Source organism: Pseudoliparis swirei, chromosome 3 (assembly GCF_029220125.1).
Source record: "Pseudoliparis swirei isolate HS2019 ecotype Mariana Trench chromosome 3, NWPU_hadal_v1, whole genome shotgun sequence".
Lineage (NCBI taxonomy): Eukaryota > Metazoa > Chordata > Actinopteri > Perciformes > Liparidae > Pseudoliparis > Pseudoliparis swirei.
The window spans coordinates 5706774-5728545 of NC_079390.1; the positions used below are offsets into that span (position 1 = coordinate 5706774).

The 21772-nt window shown below is 42.7% G+C and overlaps 1 protein-coding gene and 1 long non-coding RNA gene across 6 annotated transcripts in view; one reads left to right on the forward strand and one right to left on the reverse strand.

Annotated features, from left to right (window-relative positions):
* Window positions 1-13008: 13008 nt before the first annotated feature.
* The window catches only part of LOC130188456 (short transient receptor potential channel 4-like), a 28953-nt gene continuing 20189 nt past the window's right edge, over window positions 13009-21772 (forward strand). For 3 of the 5 annotated variants that reach the window (XM_056406832.1, XM_056406852.1, XM_056406861.1), the window contains exons 1-3: window positions 13398-13480; window positions 20206-20429; window positions 20922-21140. In XM_056406832.1, the coding sequence (XP_056262807.1) occupies window positions 20271-20429; window positions 20922-21140 (378 nt within the window). In that variant the 5' untranslated portion in view covers window positions 13398-13480; window positions 20206-20270. Of the gene's footprint in view, window positions 13481-13580; window positions 13762-20205; window positions 20430-20921; window positions 21141-21772 lie in introns of those variants that run through there. The other 2 variants (XM_056406839.1, XM_056406844.1) reach the window with 2 other exon arrangements.
* Window positions 14400-15775, reverse strand: LOC130188586 (uncharacterized). The gene is made up of 2 exons (XR_008830630.1): window positions 15322-15775; window positions 14400-15243 (listed from the first exon to the last, which is right to left on the reverse strand). It is a non-coding gene; the product is annotated as an uncharacterized LOC130188586 (long non-coding RNA).

Here is a 21772-nt window from a genome sequence, read left to right on the forward strand (position 1 = left end):
AGAGCACGATTATTTCCCTCAATAAAGTACCGGTGTGAGCCGGCTCGCACCTCAAACCTTTCCCCCCCCTCCTCTCCATCTCTCCTCTCCCGTCTCGTTCCCGTTTCCCCCCCCCCCCTCCCCGCTCCTCTCCTTCCCCGGTTTCCCCTACCCGAGCAGATCTGCGGCGGGCCTTTTCTTTCCGTCTCTCACCCGAGGCGACAGAATTCGGTTCACGTACGCGTCTCTCTTAACAGTTGCACACTTGGACATATGACATCCAGGCGTGTATGGTTTTTGAATGGTTTATATCAACTCACTGAAACTGAAAGCACAGAAACAGAACACACTCAGCAACATCACTGCAGACTTGCAGGCTGTGGATCTATCTGGCTAACTACTTTATACATATACATACAAACAACACATTGGCTTACACTATCACTCTAACTACTCCATTCACCCTGGCGACATTCTGCACGTTCACACAACTCTCATTCTCACAGGTTACAGGTGGTTACTACTGTTCCTCACTCGCTAGCATGACTGACGACTATATACCCTTGACACATCATCACATCACATTCACGCAACTCCGACATACATTCACATATTACATATTACATATTCGGATTACTGACGATGATCCCTGTCGCTACCTTTATATAGTTAATCACGTTTACTGACCTGAAAGCACAGAAACAGAACACACTCAGCAACATCACTGCAGACTTGCAGGCTGTGGATCTATCTGGCTAACTACTAGCGGAGGGTTTCCCTCACTTTCATCCAGAAGGACCCCTGAGCTGACCTGAGTGCCTGTACCATTGTTAACCCTTCACACACATGCATACACACACCAGGAGAATAATGACAAGATTAACAATCAATAACAATACAAATACAATAAAATAAATATCAATGTCCAGTGTTACTGAGAGCCCCACACTCTCCCCTCCAAAATGAATGTCGACCCGACATTCCAGATTTCCCAGAGTATTTCAATCTTCAACTGGTGAGTTATGGCAGTAGGCTCTATGAGAGTCAGCCTTTCAGGATACTTTCTGCATAACAGTCTTTGACATGACATTCATCTCTCGCTTATGTCATGGGTTAGCAGCAGACACCACTGGCCGGGTGATATCTGATGCGCTATTCCGCTAGTCTGGCGGCTATGTATCCTGGACTGAAAGGTTTTGACCTTATGTCCTACCCCATAACCCATCACACAGACCCACATGCAATACTGTATGTTTCACATATCCCTGTATTATTCTTCATGGTAAGTGGTCTGAGTTCTAGTACTCTCCTTATTGACACTCATGGACTTGTACACTGACCTATTAACTTCCTATTTCCTTTTAAGCGAAACACTTATGAACACGTGTCTCATATTACTCTTTCACAACAAACAAACCAAACGTGAAACTACAACCCTTTTTCTTCCATTACTTCTGTATGGATACGACTGATGGTTGACCTAGTCTGTTGTAAATTAGTGTTTTGGGTGGATTTCTTTGTCGTAAAGGATATTTTCTGGTGGAAGCTGATGGCAACTCAGGATCACTCTCGTCTGCTTCATCCGATGATGACCCTTGTCCAGCTTCCCCTCTTTCGCTATGCTCCACCTCTGGTTCCATGCTGCCTTCATCATCTCTTACTGGACCCTCCTCTTCTTCGGCGGTTTGCTCCAGTTCTCTGACAGTGGCTTGTGGCTGGAATTCCTCTGCTTTTGCTCTCAGCTGGCTAACATGTTGAAGAGGTTCTGCGGGTCGTGTGGTGATGACTCTCCAGTTATTCTCGTCCTCCAAGCTACTGTCAGAGTTTCTGTCCTTCTGTTTTTGCTGTTTTTTCTTCGTTATACCTGTGTTCGACTTCTTTTTTTTAATTTTCTCTTTCTCTTGTTTCACTTCTTCCACCGGCAGGAAGTCACAGGGCAGTAACAGGTTTCTGTGCAGTACTCTGGTCCTTCCTGGGCCTCTCTCTGGCTGTACAACGTAGACAGGACTGTCCTTATGTTTCCTCTCGGTTATCACATGGATTCTCTCTTCCCAATATGATCTGAGTTTTCCTGGTCCTCCTCTGTCTTTGAAGTTTCGCACCAGTACTCTACACCCTGGGTGTAGCTCACCTCCATAAGCTTTTTGGTCATAGTGCTTCTTCGCTCTACTTTTCTCCTTCTGGACTGTCTGCGATGCCAGCCTGTATGCCTCCTGCATCCGCCTTCTCCACTTGCTTGCATATTCATTGTGAGAAGCCCCCTGGTCAGTTGGTTTCAGGCCAAACATCATGTCAACAGGAAGTCTAGGGTTCCTACCATAGAGAAGGTAGTATGGGGCATATCCTGTTGCTTCACTGCGCGTACAGTTATACGCATGCACAACCTTAGCTAAGGAGTTCTTCGAATCTGACTTTGCATCTTCTGTCAGATTTCTGAGCATAGAAAGGAGTGTTCGATTAAATCTCTCCACCTGACCATTTCCAGCTGGATGGTAGGGTGTTGTATGTGAACCTTGGATGCCACAGTATTCTTCGAGCTTGGAAAACAGTTTGTTCTCAAATTCTCTGCCTTGGTCATGATGCAACTTGGCAGGAAATCCAAACTTGAGCACAAAGTCACCAAATATCTTTTCAGCGGCAGTTTTTGCTGACTTGTTGGTGCATGCGTATGCCTGCGCGTACCGCGTGAAGTGATCCATCACAACTAGGATATACTCATATCCTCCCTTACAGCTTTCCAGATGCAAGTAGTCAATTGAGACCATCTCAAAAGGGTAGGTAGTCACTATATTAACCAGTGGTGCTCTGGCTGGCTTGTTCGGTGTTTTCCGTTTGAGGCAGCTGCACACCTTGGTCACATAGTGCTCCACCTCCTTTTGCATATGCATACCTGCAAACTCATGAGGAGTGAAAAAGGTGACAACGGGGGGGTGTGCAGGTGATTTTGTTTGTTTGTCACCACACCACATCCACGTTGTTTGAAGCCTCAAAGCTTTTAGAACCACAACTACAGTCATTTTATTGTTCTGACCATAAATCTAAATAATGATAATAAACTGTTTAAGAACAAAAGTTCCTCCGCTCTGACTCAGCCCTATAATGATAGTAATAACAAATATACATTGTCATTATATATAATATGGTTAAAGTCATTCATGAACCAACTTCCTTTTTTTGCCTGAACAGTCCTCATGGACTTTTCCCTGAATCTGTTCTGTCTCTACCTGTTTGTCACGATACTCATATTATAACTTCTATAAATATTACATACCTGCCATAAATATCATGATACACGATAGGCCTACCAGAATTCAATACAATAAAAACAATATGGTACCATAAATACGAGACTGGTATATTTATCTATAATAGTAATAAATAAAACATCTGTATGGTTCACTTTTTACCAACTTTTTCAACACTTAACAAATGACAGTAATATTAGTATTAATACAGCCAGATATGAATGAAACTACATGGTTCCATCATAGCATTGATTATACACTATGAGGCCGTTAGTCTCTGACCAGATGATCCACAGTTCATCAGGATGAGCAGCTGGAGAGTTACAGAACTTTACAGACTGAAACATTTCACTTCTAGCATCTTTTTATTCTTTAAGCCGAAGTCTCTAAAGCTCCGCCACTTCTCTCGCTGTGAGCTGCGCAGCGGTGTGCGCAGACAGCTCGACACGGAGCAGCGCGTGAGCTCTGATCGCTCTCTTAATGAAGTATAGATACAAAAAATATGCTAAATCACATCGTGTTTAACGTACGGGTACTTTGTTAGCATCGCTACACCGTGCAGCGTGACAGGAGCAGATGTAGCGGGCTAACATTCAAGCTAACCTGAACCCCCAAACGCTGTGGACATCTGAACGCTGATTGGCCGAGACGCGACACGTCCCATCAAAGATGTTTTATTGCGAAGAGCACCACTTCACACTTTTCTCCGCGTCTCACTGCAATCTCAACGGCAGCGGGCCAGGTGACCCCAAAAACAAAAACTCTTCGGATCTCCACGATTCACGTGGATGACCTATTTTGAGTTCAAAACGGTGAATTTCACCGAAAGGTGACAAGTTTGCAGGTATGCTATGAGGCCAATAGAATCGATCTCGGATCAGACTGAGTGTTCGCTCCACGCCGAGGTGTCCCATTTCCTCATGTAGCTCCCTATAGATCAGTTGATGGAATGCTGCAGGTAACACTAGTTGCGCTCGAGACACTGACTTTCTGTACAGGACACCATCTTCATTGATGTACAGCTTGTTTTTCTCCCTCACTAGAAGAGAGATGTCATTGCGTCTGTCTTTTCCTCCCAGATGAGGCCACTGTCCTGTGATGACATATTCTCTTACCTTGCCAATGACTGGATCATCCTCTTGTGTTTTCTTTAGGTTTTCAATGGATACTTCAGCCACTGGAGATGTTATTCGTTCTTGTTCTACTTCATTGCATGCTGCAGTAATAGTGACTGGACACATCCAGGGTTCATGCTCGTGGAATTCGAGTTGCAGTGCCTCTGTGACTGTTGTTATCACCTCGGGCTCCATTTCCTGTGTGCATGTGTGGATGTATTGCTCCATGTCCAGCGGCATTCGCGACAAGCCGTCAGCGTCTCCATTGGCTTTTCCAGGCCGATATTTGATTGAGAACGGAAAGTCGGCTAATTCTGCAATCCACCTGTGTGTCGTGGCGTTCAGCTTTGCTGTTGTCAATACATAAGTTAAGGGATTATTGTCTGTGTAGACAAAAAAAGAAGGTGCATAGTACAAGTAATCCCTAAACCTTTCACAGATTGCCCACTTCATGGCTAAGAACTCTAGCTTTCCAGAGTGAAGGTGGTAGTTAGCTTCTGGAGTGGTTAGTGTTCTTGACCCATAACCGATGACAACCAACTTGCCTTGCTGCCTCTGATAAAGTACTGCACCAAGCCCCTGCTGAGAAGCATCACAGTGTAACACAAATGGTTTCTCAAAGTCTGGGTAACCTAGGAGTGGTGGGCAAAGGTGCTCCAGGAGCTGGCAGAGCACTTCCTGATGTTGTTCTGTCCAGACGATAGGCTGGCTTGAGGAGTGCTGAGCTGACCTCTTAGTTTTTCCCTTGCTCCTGGTTGCTTTTGATCCTTGAACTTGACTACCTGGCATTTTCTCAGTAGACAGAAGATTGTACAGCGGCTTGGCGATGCGTGAAAAGTTTGGGATGTATGGCCGGTAGTACGACAGGAATCCTAACATTTTCCTCAAGTCGCCGACAGTCTCAGATCTGCGGTCTTTTAGTGCCTGTACTGGTGCTATTTCTGCTGGATCCATGCAATAGCCATCCTTTGACACAATCTTGCCTAAGAATCTCACCCTGTCTTTAAACACTTCACACTTTTTAGCTGTCAGTTTTACTCCATGTGCTTGATAACGACGCAGCACTTCATCCAAGTACGGCTGTGATGTTTCATCTCTGAGACCTGTAAGACATTCCTCCATACTGCGCTAGAATTCTGCTGGAGCTGAGGACAGGCCGAAAGGGATCCGTACCCACTCATATAAGCCACATGGTGTAATAAAAGCAGTAAGCGGTCGACTACTCTCCTCCATGAAACCCTGATGGTAAGCCTTGCCTTGGTCCAGCACAGAGAACCACGCACTTCCACTCAGGCTGTTTAGCATGTCTTGTACTCTGGGAATAGGGTGCCGATCAGGAATCGATTTTTGATTCAGTTCCCGGTAATCTATGCATAAACGCAAACTTCCATCTTTCTTACGCACACAGACAATTGGTGAAGAGTATGGGGACCGGAATTCTTTATCCATCCTCTATTCAGTAGATCCTCCAAATACTCCTTCACCTCCTTGTGAAGCGGTTTGGGTACAGAGATGTAGGTGCGTCTTACCGGAGTTGTGTCACTTAATCGGATTTTCAACTGCAGAGATGGGATACATCCCACATCACTGTCGTCCTTTGAGAATGCCACACATTCTTCCCGTAGCATTTGTCTAACTTGTTCCTGCTGGTCTGTAGTCAGGTGATCAACTGATACTGGAGGGTCCCATACATCTTCTTTGACTGTGTTCCCCTGTCTGTGTTGTTCTTGGTGCTTCTCAGGAATGCTGTCTGATGTTGCCGTGATTCTCTGACAAGCTGTTCTGACTGTTCGCTCACTAGCATGAGCTGGTTTTACATCCACTGGATATATGGCTTTGACTTGTTGCAGCTTTCCCAACACTGTGCGAGGGGAGAGAGTGATGTCTTGCTTGCTTCCATTAGTGACAGGGATAGCCACTCTTGACCAATTTCCTTTCTGCAGGCAGATGACAGTGTCAGTAATGTTCAAGCCCTCTGGCCACTTTGGGATCTCCTCAGCTTCAAAAATAACTTCCTGTTTTGTATAGAGGGGACCTGTCCTAACACTACACTTCACCTCTCTGGTCTGACCTGCTGGAATCACTGTCTTTAGCCTCCCAAGCTTAACCACTCCTTCCCGGTCATTCTGGTCACGACTCTGTATCAGATGGATCAACACATCTGCTTTTTTACAGTCAATGGAGAAAGCTTCTTTTACCACAACAGGTGTCTGTTCTGGATGCTGCTCCATTCCACTCATTACAAGATGCTCGATTGCATTGTAGCCAATAATCGGTGGGTCTGCTACACCTGGCTGGTCCGAAACAAGCACTGGCACGAGTAGCTCTGGTTGAGGACCCTTACTTGATGCCAACTTGAACTTCAGCTCAACCCAGCCAGCAAAGGGGATGGGTGTTTGATTTGCTGCTTTGCCAACAAGAGTCTCATCTTCATCCAAGAGTTCATTCATGCTCCATAGCGGATATGTGGAGACAGCATTTCCTCTAACTTTCGTTGATAATCGTGACTTGTGAACCTGTGTCCCACAGTGCTTGTGTTGCTACTCCCTCAAAGAAACAGTCCACCATACACTTTCTTCCAATAAGGGCCTTCAGCTTGGCTTACGACGTAGTGAGAGATGGCTAGCATAGGTAGCACCAACTGTCTGTTCAGTCTTCCCACTTTTCTCCAACTCCGCCTCCAGCTGCCTGATACGGTCACACAACAGCTCGTGCATCTTTTCATCTGGAACTGTGTGGCTTGGAGCTAATGCTTCTGGGGGTGAAACTGTTTGGATCGTCACATTTAAGCGGTCAAATTTCCTATCTGCTCTACAGCCTCTGGAAAGGTGCCCTGTCTGACCACACTTAAAGCAGTGTTCACACTGATCACCTGTTCCCTGCTCCTGACACGCTCTACATCCTCTCTTCGTAGTACCCCTGACTTGGCGTTTGGGCCATTGGGAGTTAGTTAGGCTTTTCTTCATTTCTGCCATTTCTTCCCTCAGCAATCTGACTGTTTCATACAGTTCTGAGTCTCTTGGACTGGTGACAGCAGGTGTTTTATAATACTTAGGCTTCACAACCTCTGCAGACTGCTCCTGAAACCCAACTCTAGCTTTGACTGCACCCTGATGCTGAGGACTGGGCTGCATTTCTGTCCGTAGTTCATTCACTTTTGGTGATTTACTGCTACTGTTCCTACTTTGCTTCGACTGTCTCTCGAGTTCTACACTAGCTGCTTCGTTCATCCTGTCAATGAGTATTTCATGTCTCACTCTCTGTTCATCAAGATAATGCTTGATCTGAAACTTGATGTGGTCGCTAACAACCCAGTACTAACTGACCTCAAGAATTTCTTCTGGATAAGCTCAGGACTGTATTGTTCATCTGACTCTCCCTCTCTCGAAGCAAGTAAAAGTCTTTCTTTCAACTCAATGGCTCTAAAGAGGAAGTTTTGAGGGGACTCACGACTCTCTTGTGTTATAATTACTAGCCTGTGGTATAGGTCAGTTGAGCTTTCCTCTTTAAAGTGCCCCTTTAAAATGGATTTCAACTGTGGCAGGGTGAGGTCACTTTTAATCTCAAGCATATCTCGAATACTCAAACCCGGACTGATTGATTTGATCACAGCCTCCATGACTTCAGCCTCACTGTGTCCTCCGCGGAGACCTTTATCAATCTGGTGCGTCAGATTTGTGTATGAGAGTCTGTCTTTCTGTCCTTTTTCTCCAATCTGGCCACAGATCTTGAACTCTCTCCTAATGGTTACTTCTGGTGGTCTGTTCACAGGAGAAAATAACACATTTGACGAAGCAGGACCTGATCTTGGAGGTGTCCCACTCATTCTGTCGCTCAGCCTCCTAACTTCATCATGTAGAGCTTCACTAGAAAGCTGGAGCTGTGAATATTTTTCAGCCAAACTCACTTCATCAGTTACTTTCTGACTGTCTGATCCTGTATTTTCTGTACTTTCCTTTGTTTCTGTGCTTTCAGTATTTCCATTTATCTGATCAACTGTTTCCAACATTGTCCTTAGGAAATGCCTTGCACTTTCCTGATCTTCATCATTAATGACATCATCCATAGATTCGTTTATTTGTCTGATTAATGCTCGTCTTGTTATGACATTACCACTTTTGATATTAGCTTCTTGACACACCTCTTTGAGCTGACTCAGCTGCATCAACCACAGTCTCTGCGACACGGTCTCTGCCAACTCCTCAAGCTCCATGGTGTCTGATGAAGCCATGCCCCCTTAGCTGCGCGCGGACCGTCCCTGTAGCTGCGCGCGGACGTCTCCGTCAAATCCCGCTCCTTGTCACAATGAGCCCGACGTTAATCATCCCAGCGGTGCCTCCAATATTTGTTGCACACTTGGACAAATGACATCCAGGCGTGTATGGTTTTTGAATGGTTTATATCAACTCACTGAAACTGAAAGCACAGAAACAGAACACACTCAGCAACATCACTGCAGACTTGCAGGCTGTGGATCTATCTGGCTAACTACTTTATACATATACATACAAACAACACATTGGCTTACACTATCACTCTAACTACTCCATTCACCCTGGCGACATTCTGCACGTTCACACAACTCTCATTCTCACAGGTTACAGGTGGTTACTACTGTTCCTCACTCGCTAGCATGACTGACGCACTATATACCCTTCAACACATCATCACATCACATTCACGCAACTCCGACATACATTCACATATTACATATTACATGTTCGGATTACTGACGATGATCCCTGTCGCTACCTTTATATAGCTAATCACGTTTACTGACCTGAAAGCACAGAAACAGAACACACTCAGCAACATCACTGCAGACTTGCAGGCTGTGGATCTATCTGGCTAACTACTAGCGGAGGGTTTTCCCTCGCTTTCATCCAGAAGGACCCCTGAGCTGACCTGAGTGCCTGTACCATTGTTAACCCTTCACACACATGCATACACACACCAGGAGAATAATGACACAATTAACAATCAATAACAATACAAATACAATAAAATAAATATCAATGTCCAGTGTTACTGAGGGCCCCACACCTGCATACCTCTTTATACTTAATATTTAACATCTAATTTCACATGTCACTTTAACACACATTACACTTTAACACACACTTACAGGACCCGGTCTATAGCACTGTTATCTGTGTGTGCACTTTATTTGATCTTATACCATTGTAAATACAGTATAATGTTTAAATGATTGCACTATGTTGATTGTCTGTCTAATGTACACACCAGCCGCCATGTCAAATTATTTGTGTGTCTAACACACATAGCAAATAAAAGTTTCTGATTCTGATTCTGATATATGTGTCTGATCTTCTTCCCTCTACGCCACGTTTCATCCTCACTCAGTGGCGTCATGATGGCTCCAATAACTCTTGACTGACGTTCTTGCCATTGATTTTGTGGGATTCTTCGTGACACTTAGAATTCAAGTTATTTGGCAAAGGCATATTACTAAGGCAATTTATGGTGAACACAAAACAGTTAAAGCAGTTTATTTTGTATTTCGCAAAAGAATAGTGATAGGAAATGATGCAGTGCAGGTATCGGCAATAAGTAAATACTCGCCCTTCATTGTGCTGAGGAACTCTTCTTCCTCTTGCTGCTCATATTTACTCAGTGAAAATGTGGACTGAGTTCTGGGAAGCCGGGGTGGCCGTCACAGCCTCGGACGGAGACAGATCAATTTTACTTTCTAAGTAACGTCTCAGAGAGCACGAGAATAATGGGGATTTAAACAGCTCAGATGGCCACAATTACCTCAGGGAACCCCGAGAGCCACAGACACAAAAATGTAGCACAACTCCCACAGGAAAAAAAAGGGATTTTGAAAACCTGTGACTCACATAATCAAAATGCTGGGACTCTGCTGTTAAAAAAAACTGATTCTAAACATGGCGCTGGTGTAACGAAGTGACGGGGTGACTGATTATTCTCAGAAGCGTAGGACAGGATGAGGACGGCGCTGTGTTTCCATGGAGATTTAAGAGAAAACTCTGGATTTGAGCACACGTTTAAGAGAGGGCCGACCAAGTCTTTGTTTAGGGTTCAACTGGTTTAACCTGCGGCTGTTGGAGAGAGTCAGGCAGCGATAAGAGCACGAAAAAAGGGGGGGAAGACAGACGGTCACAGGGGAGGCTGCGAAGGGAGATCACTGCCAATTGGGTGTTGGTATCAGAGGAGCGGGCTGGTCCCAGTTCACAGCCGAGGAGGTGTGCCGTGCTCTGGAGCTGCAGAGACAGCCGGCTGGATGAGAACAGCTTCTGATCAGCATCTGATCAAACTTGTGCAACTCTTACTTTACAAGGCCGGTTGTTCACAAATGGACATCTGCAAAAAAACACGTGTTGGTGAGAAAAATCACTGTGCGAAAATTCAGAAGCAACAAGCCCAAAAGCTTAAAAATGTGCTGCAGCGGGCGAATAGACGGTGATGTATGAAGTCGCATCAACAAGCAATAACAAGGAGATTAGACCCCCTCTGCAAAATAAGTGAAAACTACACAGCATGTCTAAGGCTTCTAGGCTGCTGGAGGATGTTGTTGGGTACACTGAGCACCTATCTCCTTCCTCTCTCTACTTATGGATGAATTTACATCTCTTCATCGCACTTTATTAACTCTGCTTCCTCCCTGGAGTCTTTGTGACTTCACGTCTCAGAGGGTCCATCGGGCCCGGCTGGGTCTGGTGCCTCCTGTCATAGCCCTGCTGATTGTAAAGCCTTCTGAGGCAAATGTGATATTGAGCTGTATAAAATAAACTGGAAAATTGAATGTCTGATCAGTGGAATTCTGTTAAGAAGACAAAAGGAGGTCCACGTGTTTAGTTTTGTTTTCCCCCTCGAGGCAGAATGTTACCAAACATTGCAAGAAGCGCCCCGTTCATTATGACAAAGGGCTTGTTGCTGTAATGAGCCAGCTTTAGAGAGTTATTGTGAGGCAATGGATTTGACTGTTTTGCTTTCCTTCTCCATAGTCCATGTTTAAATGTCCGCTCCGATTAATCCCCTTTTATGGGAGAAGAATTAACTGCAGGACTATTTTTAGAATCAATACTATTTCCTGATTTCTGGCCTGTCTGGCAAACAGACTCTGTTCTACAGTGTAAAGGAGATTACTAAAATGTGCTCCACACTCCTGAATCTACTCTCGGAAATGTACTCTTATTCAGGGGAAATAACCAGCAGAGAGATATTGATATCTTAATTGTTATCCATAGATGACTGTGTCTTTGATTCACTGGTACAGCATGGTTAGAGACATTCAATTCAATTCAATTCAGTTTATTTGTATAGCCCAATTTCACAAATTACAAATTTGTCTCGGAGTGCTTTACAATCTGTACACATAGACATCCCTGCCCCAAAACCTCGCATCGGACAAGGAAATAATATAATATGTCACATTCAATTAACTCTCGTTCAGTACCAGCCTGTCATGTTCAATGTATTGCTGCTTCGCGTGTCTGTGAGTGTGTTCCTGAATCAGTTTGATTGGATGAAGGAATGTAGTTCTTGACCCTCAAAGGGAGGAGTTCTTTGTTATCAATGATAAATGGTCATAACTCTGAATGAAGATGTAGTACCCAAGAGAAGTCTCAGGAAACCCTTTTATCCCACGGGCACAATTAATTAGTCTGTATAGCATCAAAGAAACAAGCCGCACATGCAGGGACACGCACGTCTTATTGGTAATACATTAAGTCATGCCTCAGCCAAAGGCGCACGTAGCAAAAGTTGTTGTAATTTGTTTTCTTATAATAAGTAAATTGCCACATGGGCATTGTACAACATGTTGACCATGTGCATTACTAAGTTGGCAACACAGGACAATAGTGGATAAGCCCAGAGATCCATCTTTTACAAACAACGGTGACATTTCAGTGTGACTGGAACCTGGAACCTGCAGTCTGAGCGCAAGTCTCGCCAACATAAACTCACTCACACACACACACACACACACACACACACACACACACACACACACACACACACACACACACACACACACACACACACACACACACACACACACACAAAGATACGGACAGTTATTAGGAATGAGTCTGGCCGAGAGACTGTGTAAACATGTCAGGGGACATTCAGCAGCTGTATACACTATTAGGAAGAAATACAGCACCACAAGGTATATTAGAGAGAGAGAGAGAGAGATAGAGAGAGAGAGTCCACTGATAAATAAGTAATAAGGATGGAATAAAAAAGTATTAGTCGTATATAGTTGTCAGTATAGGCTATATTTAGCTTTAATGGCTTTATTATACTGTTGTTTTTTTACTATGTTGACCATCAAATAAAAGTAAAATACTACGCTTTATATAGTTGAATGCAGCATTGTGTGTTACAGTGTTATAGCCCTCATAGGCATACTAGATGAAGTAATATCAAAAGGTTATGCGCTGACAATGATCCGTTGCGTCTGGATGTCATTTCTGAAACAAGGAAAGCTAAATGAGAAACTGGACCACTGTGTGTGAGGTGTGATGGTCTGTAGCAGAGGTATGCTTGTGTGGCTGAGCTGCTCTTTCAGAGGACTCCCCCCCCCCCCCCCGCCCTGCAGCGCCACAGAGCTCAATGCGTCTCCAAGTGCGCACGACCGCAGTCTGCAGCAGCGGCGCTCCGCACACAGACATCTGGCTGCTCCACAGCTCCCTCCTGGAGGCGCTGCTTCTCGCTCAATCCCCCCACCCACCCCGCCAACAGGTGGTGAAGTCGAAGGGGAGGAAAGCACGTCTGTGTAAATCCGCCCCAGGGGAGGGGGACTGGACGCGTTCCATGAAGCAGGTGTAATCCACCGAGGAGACCTCTTGGCGCGGTGAGCTGAGTGCGTATAGTGCGCCGGTCTGCGTGCCTCGATCCCCCATCGACATAAACCGAATGGAAGGGAAGTCGTGATGAAGGCTGACCAAATCTGGATGCACAGTGGGGATACTTTCATGTCTCCCAAAAAAAACGAGATGGCAGAAGAAGAAGAAGTAGGCAGACTGGACTGAGAACCGAGAGAGAGAGAGAGAGAGAGAGAGAGAGAGAGAGAGACGGACTGGCATCCACAAGGCACTCCACACGTTGACGGTCTTCATGCAGATCCACACTGCAGCTTTCACATTTGGGGTAAGCTGTGAAGAAGTGAAGAAGTTGAGGCGATTTATTTTTATTTTATTTTTAAAGCTTGACACATCTGTGTTATCGTGATATTTCCAAAAGGGAGAACGTTGATCTCGGTGAGCGAAGTTTATTGCGCCAAATTGGATACTTGAAAAATTCGAATTTTTAAAATTATTTATGCTATAAAAGGGCTTTTCACGCCAGATGGGACTCGAGTATAAATATATAGATGGAACTTGTTGCCTTTAGCGTCTCTCAGCTTGTACCTGACTGAGAGCCCATGGCAGGTAAGAAGAAGGATTTCCCCCTCATTTTCGCAACCATTTTTTATTTCCATCCGTCCATCCATGCTTATTTCCTGTAATCTGTCTCACGCAGGCAACACAAATGTCAAAAATCTCACCTCTGAGTGCAAGCATAGCGTCATTCTCTGGAAATGGCACCGGCTGTCTGCCAATTGAACTGCTGTCGTCGCTAAATGACAATTTATTACAGTTGTTTGACTTCTCATGTAAACACTGCAGCAGGCTTCTATAAATATGGCTTCTTGGACTGCAGGAAAGCTCAACTATGCATTGTGTGCAATGCAACTTTCAGAATAAAATCCCATTGTATTACACACTCAAAAAAATAATTATCCAAAAAACCTTGACTTTAAGTATTTCAATTACATGTAAATTTTCCATGTAATTTCATTACATAAATTCAATGTAAAGCATCTAATTAAACATTATGCTTTTCTATCCCATTGAGTCAGTCTGAATAAATTGAATAATCCTTATGAGATTTGATTAAATTAAATTGATGCAAATTCATACATAAACCTTATGTATTATTACATATAAAGTTAAGGGGACATTTTACATAAACCTAATTTGTTTAATCAAGTATTATATATTTGAAACAAATCACTAATGCATACAAGGACAATTCAGAAGGCTTTATTGACGAATACCAAAAAAAAGTGTTAAACAGGTATCCAAACAGTCACAATATGACACCAACAACTTAAAAATTAGAGTTGTGATTATGATCATTATGATGAATAGTAATACAAAATGGATTAATTATTAATAAAACTGATACCAGTATTGGTAAACCTGGGTAATGGAACAATTAGAAAACAACATTTTAGTCATGAAGTGTTAAACAGGTATACAATATATCCAGTCTAGCCATGCATTATGACATCAACAACTTAAAAATTAGAGTTGTGATTATGATGAATAATAAAATACAAAATGGATTAATCATTAATAAAATGGATACGAGTATTGATAAACCTGGGTAATGCAACAATTAGAACACATAACAGCTTTTCCAGTGAACCTAACAACAGTACCACAAACTAGTAAGTCACTAGCTTCTTTACAGTCTTACCAGGTCAATATATCAATGTCCAACACGCCAAAATGTGGCTAGCTCAACTCTCCAGTGCTGACCATGTGAGCTCATTGAAGCATCTTGATTTTAAGTGTTTGGACCTTTGGGGACAACTTCTTTCCATCCAAGTTCATCAACACTTTCTGGATGAACTCAAAAGTGAATTTGAGTTCTCAGGGATAGCTCAGGTTGAGAGTGTAAATTAGGCCAAAGAGCATGGCACGTCCAAAGGCAATGCCTCTCAGATTGCATAGCAGCTCCACACCTTCGATCACCACTCCAACATCCTTTGGCTTGTCCTCTTTATCAGCACCTTCTTTGATAATCCTGTAAAGGCCCATGGTGGTCTGCGCGATCTCTCGCTCAGCTTCCTCACTGTTGACGTTCTGATGGTGAAAAACAAAGTGACCATTTTGAAAGAAAACATTGCAAGTTTAACACTGAAAGCTCACTGTAAAACTCACCAAGTACTCCTTGATGAGAGTGTTGCTGTCCTCATTGAGGGAGACACACAGAGGACACACTCCCTCTTGAGATCAATGTCCTCACTCTGCAAAAGAAGGCACAATACAATTTTGAGTATCCACTTTAAGATATTTTTCAGGACATTGCTCATAACCCTTTTATTCTCACCCAAGGGATTACTATGACACTTGAAAGAAGGCATTTGTCCTTATGACATGTTCTGGCAAATTAAAAAGTATCCTACACTTGCCTTTGTCAGCGTCACAGCGCTAAATCCAACTTGTATTTCATTAGTAATAAGCTATGACAAAATGATTAAAATAATATTCTGTTTGTTTATAACCAGACTAACAAAGCCACTAGTGTCAGACTGGACTGTGCGCAATGTACTCCTGAGCCAAGGTCGATGTTGCTTCGAATACCGTTTTCCCGTCGATACGAGTGAAATGTGAGTTTTCCCCTCGTAAGGCTATCTTACAGAATGCAATTATGGATATCTAAAATAAAAAGCCCATAACACATGAATGGCAAAAGCGAGGTAATTCTTCCTAGGAAGAATGTCAGTGGATATCTGAAATTTTCTTTTTGACCAGAAAATAATTAACTTACGGACATCTGCAATATATATCCAGTTTAGCTATTAAATGTTAAAACAGAGAGAAGTCAGCAGTAAAGTTATAGCAGTGAACATAACAGTGTAGTGTGTAGTTTATTTGCCAGTAAATAAATGCTACTACTCCTCAAGACCCAAGCCTTGAGAAAGAGAAGACATATTGCCCACTTGTCTGATGTGTATGACCTATTAGAAGTCAAAAGTCCTTGAGACTTTACACTTATCCCGGGGCAAAACATGTTTCCAACTAGGAATTTACAATCTAGAATATTTCCACTCTTAGGTCAAGGTTTCTTAAACCCCACTCCAGAGCAATTGTACAGACTGCATAAATACAATTCTAGGTTTTCAAGGATGCGAACTCTGTTAAAACCAGTGTTAAAATGGATTTTATCACAAGATTTGACTTTGCTTAACAACGTAACCAGTCAATGCACTTGCCTTAGCTGTTGGAGCCATGAGGAGTCAGATCTTCCTTCCAGCAGCTCCTCCTCTGTTGCTGACGACCTTAGTTATGTTGGCTGTGTATTTGACATCCTCCACCTAAAAGAGCAAAAAAAGAAAACACTGTCAAGATAAAGCCAACATTTATGCAGAAAACTATGGCTTATTAAGATGTAACTTATCAATATCATCATATGTTACATTACTCACCTAAAATGAGAGGTTGCCACAGGATGAAAGATGCTTTGTGGATTTGGCTTGAATGGTGTACCTGAAAGTAATGGAAAATATTCCAAGGTAAGTTTTCAACCAGGATGAGAATAAGCCAACTGCAGTGTGTGTGTGTGTGTGTGTGTGTGTGTGTGAGAGAGTGAGAGAACTCTCAACTGCATTGTTCTTCCTTTTTTTATATCGTATTGCATATTATTCTATATATGTATTTGTCTTTTGTTATAAAATCATATTCCTTGCATGTGAACACCCTAACATTAATTGTCAATGAACAGGATTCTGATCTTAAGTTAACATTGTATTTATATATTTAAGCCACCGCAGTTTGAACGTAGTTCAGCTTGTTGCCCGCAGTGTAAAGAACCAGCAAGTGACGCATTTTAGCTCGTGCCGAGCGCGAGCAGCAGGTGCCAGCAGTTTAGACATAGCTTTCGGTAGCCTGTGTTAGCAAATGACGCAGCCTAACCGGCTGTAGCCTGACCATGAGCAGCAGCACGGCGCTCCGCCTCTGGGCTTCAGGAAGACGAGGCCTATACGGACGCGGGTCTCGACGTGTACTACAACCAGTGTCGTTACCTTTCACGCGGTCAAGCGAGTCAGCATGTAAAACTGCGTTGCTAGCTAGTGCTAAGCTAGATAGCAAGTGCTAGTGAACACGTGGGACTAGCCAGATAGTGGAAGTTAAGCTAACTGTTGACACACGCAGCCCGAGCTGCAGCAGCTTGGCAAGCAGAATATTCTCCACCGCTTTGGAAGCTAGCTTAACTGTTAAAAAGCAGAAGGTTCTCCACCGAAGTCAGACCTATTTCCCAATCAGTGAAACTATGCTAATGTTGAAGCTGCTAGCTCGTGCTAAATTACATAGCAAGCCTTTTTGCTAACCTAAATTCACCAACCTTCGTAAAAATAATACTTATAAAATAACATTACACTTAAGATGGAAAAGGATTGGACTTACCTAATAACTTTGTCACGCTCTGTCGGTCAGAATGACAAGTCCACTCTCAAGAGGGCACGTGGTGAAGTGTTTCCTGCACACAGATGCTCCTTCTGTGATCCAATCAAGTAACGTTTACTTGATTTGTTTATGTTCAGGTTATACGAAGCATATTTACATTGTGTTTAAGTGGTTTTAATGAATACACTTTAGATTTTATATATTTCAGTTACGTTTTACTTAAAAATATTGTTTAATGTTTATGAGGGCCAAGAATCAGTTTTTTGAGTGCATGTTCTCTGCTTCTACACTTGAGTGGTGCTAGGCCATCTGCATAAAAGGCTGAGCATGTGTGTGTTTCAATAACAGCACACACTGATATCAGCTTCCACAGATCCTTTGGTGTTTCGCTCAGCGGGCAGCCTCACTTTATCGCTGCTGTGGCCATTTCTGTCTCAAGTTTACAATAAAAAAATATCATAAATTAGACACAACAAGCGTTATAAGTGCAGCAAACATAAATATGATATGACCTGATATAGGCTACAAGATGTATCCAACAAAGACACACCAAAGTGAAATAGACTATTGAGACCACAACGGGTCTAGTGAGAATCTATAAGAGACACATAGAGTTAAATACATGAATAATAAAACGTGTTCATAATCAACAGACCTGCAGTGCGTGCATGTGTTCTGCATAGTGCATGAATTATACTTTGCCCTCTCAAAAAATAGATATTCAGTGTTGGTGACTGCACTGCACTGGTGTCTGGCCAGTTCAGATTTTGTTTTCTATTCAAAGCAATATCAAACTAATGATCAGGATCTCAGATCTTTCTCTTTCTCTCTCAAATCTTTCTTTTCATGATGCAGTTCCTTTCTTGAAAGGAGGGACATAAGACACAATGGGGAAACAATGTTTCTTAGGAACACCGAACTGCATCATGCTCCTTTGATCTTTACGACTTTGGTGAGATATAATATATATATATATTTCTACACTACCGTTCAAAAGTTTGGGGTCACTTAGAAATGTCTTTATTTTTCAAAGAAAAGCACTGTTTTTTCAATAAAGATAACATTAATCAAAAATACACTCTATACATTGTTAATGTGGTAAATGACTATTCTAGGTGGAAACGTCTGGTTTCTAATGAAATATCTCCATAGGTGTATAGAGGCCCATTTCCATCAACTATCACTCCAGTGTTCTAATGGTACATTGTGTTTGCTAATCGCCTTAGAAGACTAATATCTGATTAGAAAACCCTTGTGCAATTATGTTAGCACAGCTGAAAACAGTTATGCTGGTGATATAAGATATACAACTGGCCTTCCTTTGAGCTTGAAGTTTGAAGAACAAAATGAATACTTCAAATATTAATCATTATTTCTAACCTTGTCAATGTCTTGACTATATTTTCTATTCAATTTTCAATTAATTTGATAAATAAAAGTGAGTTTTCATGGAAGACACGAAATTGTCTGGATGACCCCAAACTTTTGAACGGTAGTGTATATATATATATATATGTATATATATATATATATATACATTAGCGCCTCTATTTCAGAACCTGAACGCCTTGACAGGAAGTTACGTTGGATGGGAGTAACTTCCTGAAGTCTTGTCATCACCGTGAGGTTGCCAGGCAACCAGCAGAGACTCCAGCAAGCTACTGAGATAGCCAAGAAATAGTGAAGCAAGTAACCTCCGTAAAGTCTCGACTTGTCGTTTTTACTCTTTTTTTTCCTTCAGATTATGCAAAAAATACATAACCTCCTAATCAGTGATCTTTAGAGTTGCCGTTTGGCGTAATTTCTCACCTGATGGCTGAGTTTGGAGAGGCGTTTTCTCTGATTACAATCTTTGTGTCGAACTAACTCTCAGCAAAAAAGCAAGATAGAGATTTTTTTTTAAAGTCTTTCCTTAAAATGTGATATTTTAGAAAACAGCTTCTGTTTTCTTTTTGTTAAAGACACACCCAAAGTGTGGAGAGCAATAATGAGTTGTCCTGAGACAGTGAAGGTTGCATTACGTACTAGTTACTTGAACTCCTTCTTTATATTTATTAATATGTAACCTCTTACACTTTATCTTGTTTAATGTTTTAATTGTCACCCTCTCCGTCTCCTGCTTGAGAGTTGATAAGAATGAATAGAAACTGATATTTGAATTAGCTCATTATCATGGTTGCATAGACATCTATATGGTTGCTTAATTTTTCGGATTCACTTCACTCATTTACGAAGGCTACTTATTCATGTAATCGTGAACACTTATTTCCCTTTTATCTCCTCTTCGTGTTCATCATTTCACTCTAACAGTGCAGATCTGCCAGATGACAAAAGTCTTGACCTTGACGGCTTCTTTCTGTGATCCTGCAGTGTTGCTGTCACCAGGCAACCACAAAGTCAGCCCATGTCAATCAATTAGCAGGCATCACTAATGACATTAAGTCATTAAATTCAAGAAGTAAAGCTCTTATCGTCCATTTCAGCTGCAACACTTCAAGCCTCTCTCTTTCTCTCTCCATCTATAATATGGTCCGTTCACCTCTGCTCCTGTCGTCTTCACATCTTTTCTTTCTTGTGAAAGTCAATACCGACAACATGTCTCCTTCCTTTTCACACCTTGTTTCCCGTCCCCTGTAGTGTGAACTCCCCCGGGTTGGCAGCAGCTGTAGCAGCAGCGTGCTGGGAAGCTGAAGCCCAGGGAGATGTCCCAGCTGTACTACCGGCGGACTGACAGCTCCTCGTACCGGGACCGCATCCCGCTGAGGATTGTGAGGTCCGAGTCGGAGCTGTCGCCGTTGGAGAAAGTCTACCTCGGAGCTGTGGAGAAGGGAGACTATGCGAGTGTCAAACAGGCTCTGGAGGTGTGTGTGTGTGTGTGTGTGTGTCTGTGTGTGTGTGTGTAATCCATGGAAGAAACGATAATGTGATAAATACAGCCACTGAACCCCTACATTATGAATGAATGGACGGGAATTATAACCGTAATCTAATTGGATTGATTTGGAAAATATTAGAAGATTTAGGGGTTAAATGTGCAGCCATGATTATTATTCTCTCCTCATTTCCAGGCGTCAGACCTTGAGTAGAGCCATAATATTGCTAGACACCAGCTGTTTGGTAGTCCTACAGTGCCTGTGTGTGCCTGATTGCTCTCTCAGAGCACAACTCTGGAGACATGATTTGCTCTGTCAGATCAGAAAGGTGTGAGGTGTTAACATTTGGCGAAACAAATCAATGTGTATTCGCTGTCTATTACTATTTCCCCTTCTAATCACTGATTCTGTTTCACAGTCCCAGAGCAGCGTTCAAAACAAACCCTGACTTTCAAATCATCGAACCTCTTTTTTGCGCAGGAGGCCGAGATCTACTTCAAGATCAACATCAACTGCATCGACCCGCTGGGCCGCACGGCCCTGCTGATCGCCATCGAGAACGAGAACCTGGAGATCATCGAGCTCTTGCTGAGCTTCAGCGTCTACGTCGGCGACGCCCTGCTGCACGCCATCCGAAAGGAAGTGGTGGGAGCGGTGGAGCTGCTGCTCAATCACAAGAAGCCCAGTGGTGGCATGCAGGTGAGGAGGCGGTGGAAGAAGTTTGAAGTGAAGAGTAGTGCTTTAGTCATGAGGGAGGAGCGTGTGAAAAATAAGTTCAATGTATTTGATTTCATGATTGCTTGTTTTTGAAGACATGACCACCTGTGGCTTTAAGTGATGGTAAACTCATGAACAGGTGTCGCGTCGATCCCATGTTGCATTTTAAAAGATGGATACACTTTGTTTAAATGTTTTTATGAATGAAATGAGTAAACGGGCTGAGTAGAACTGCGGGTACTGGAACCTTAAAAAAAAAAAAAAAGTTTAATGTATTTGAACTGGTGGAGGACACTGGGAAAGAAACTCAGATTGTTGACGTTTACTTTCTTTCCCCCAAAACAATGACATTTTTTTCAGTTTGTCAAATCATGTTTTGGTCATTTTAGCACCGATTTTTTTCTATTTGTTGTCGTTGATACACTGTGTGTGATCACATTTGGGTTTGAAGGCATAATAACCTTTTATCCAAGATGATATGCTTAACTCATAGCACATGCACTGTTTATCATAAAATGTAAGAACAGTGATCCATAAAAGTGAATCAACATCTCAAACCCGATAGAACAACGAGCTCAATGTACACAGAGGCCTGATTACACCATCACATCAAT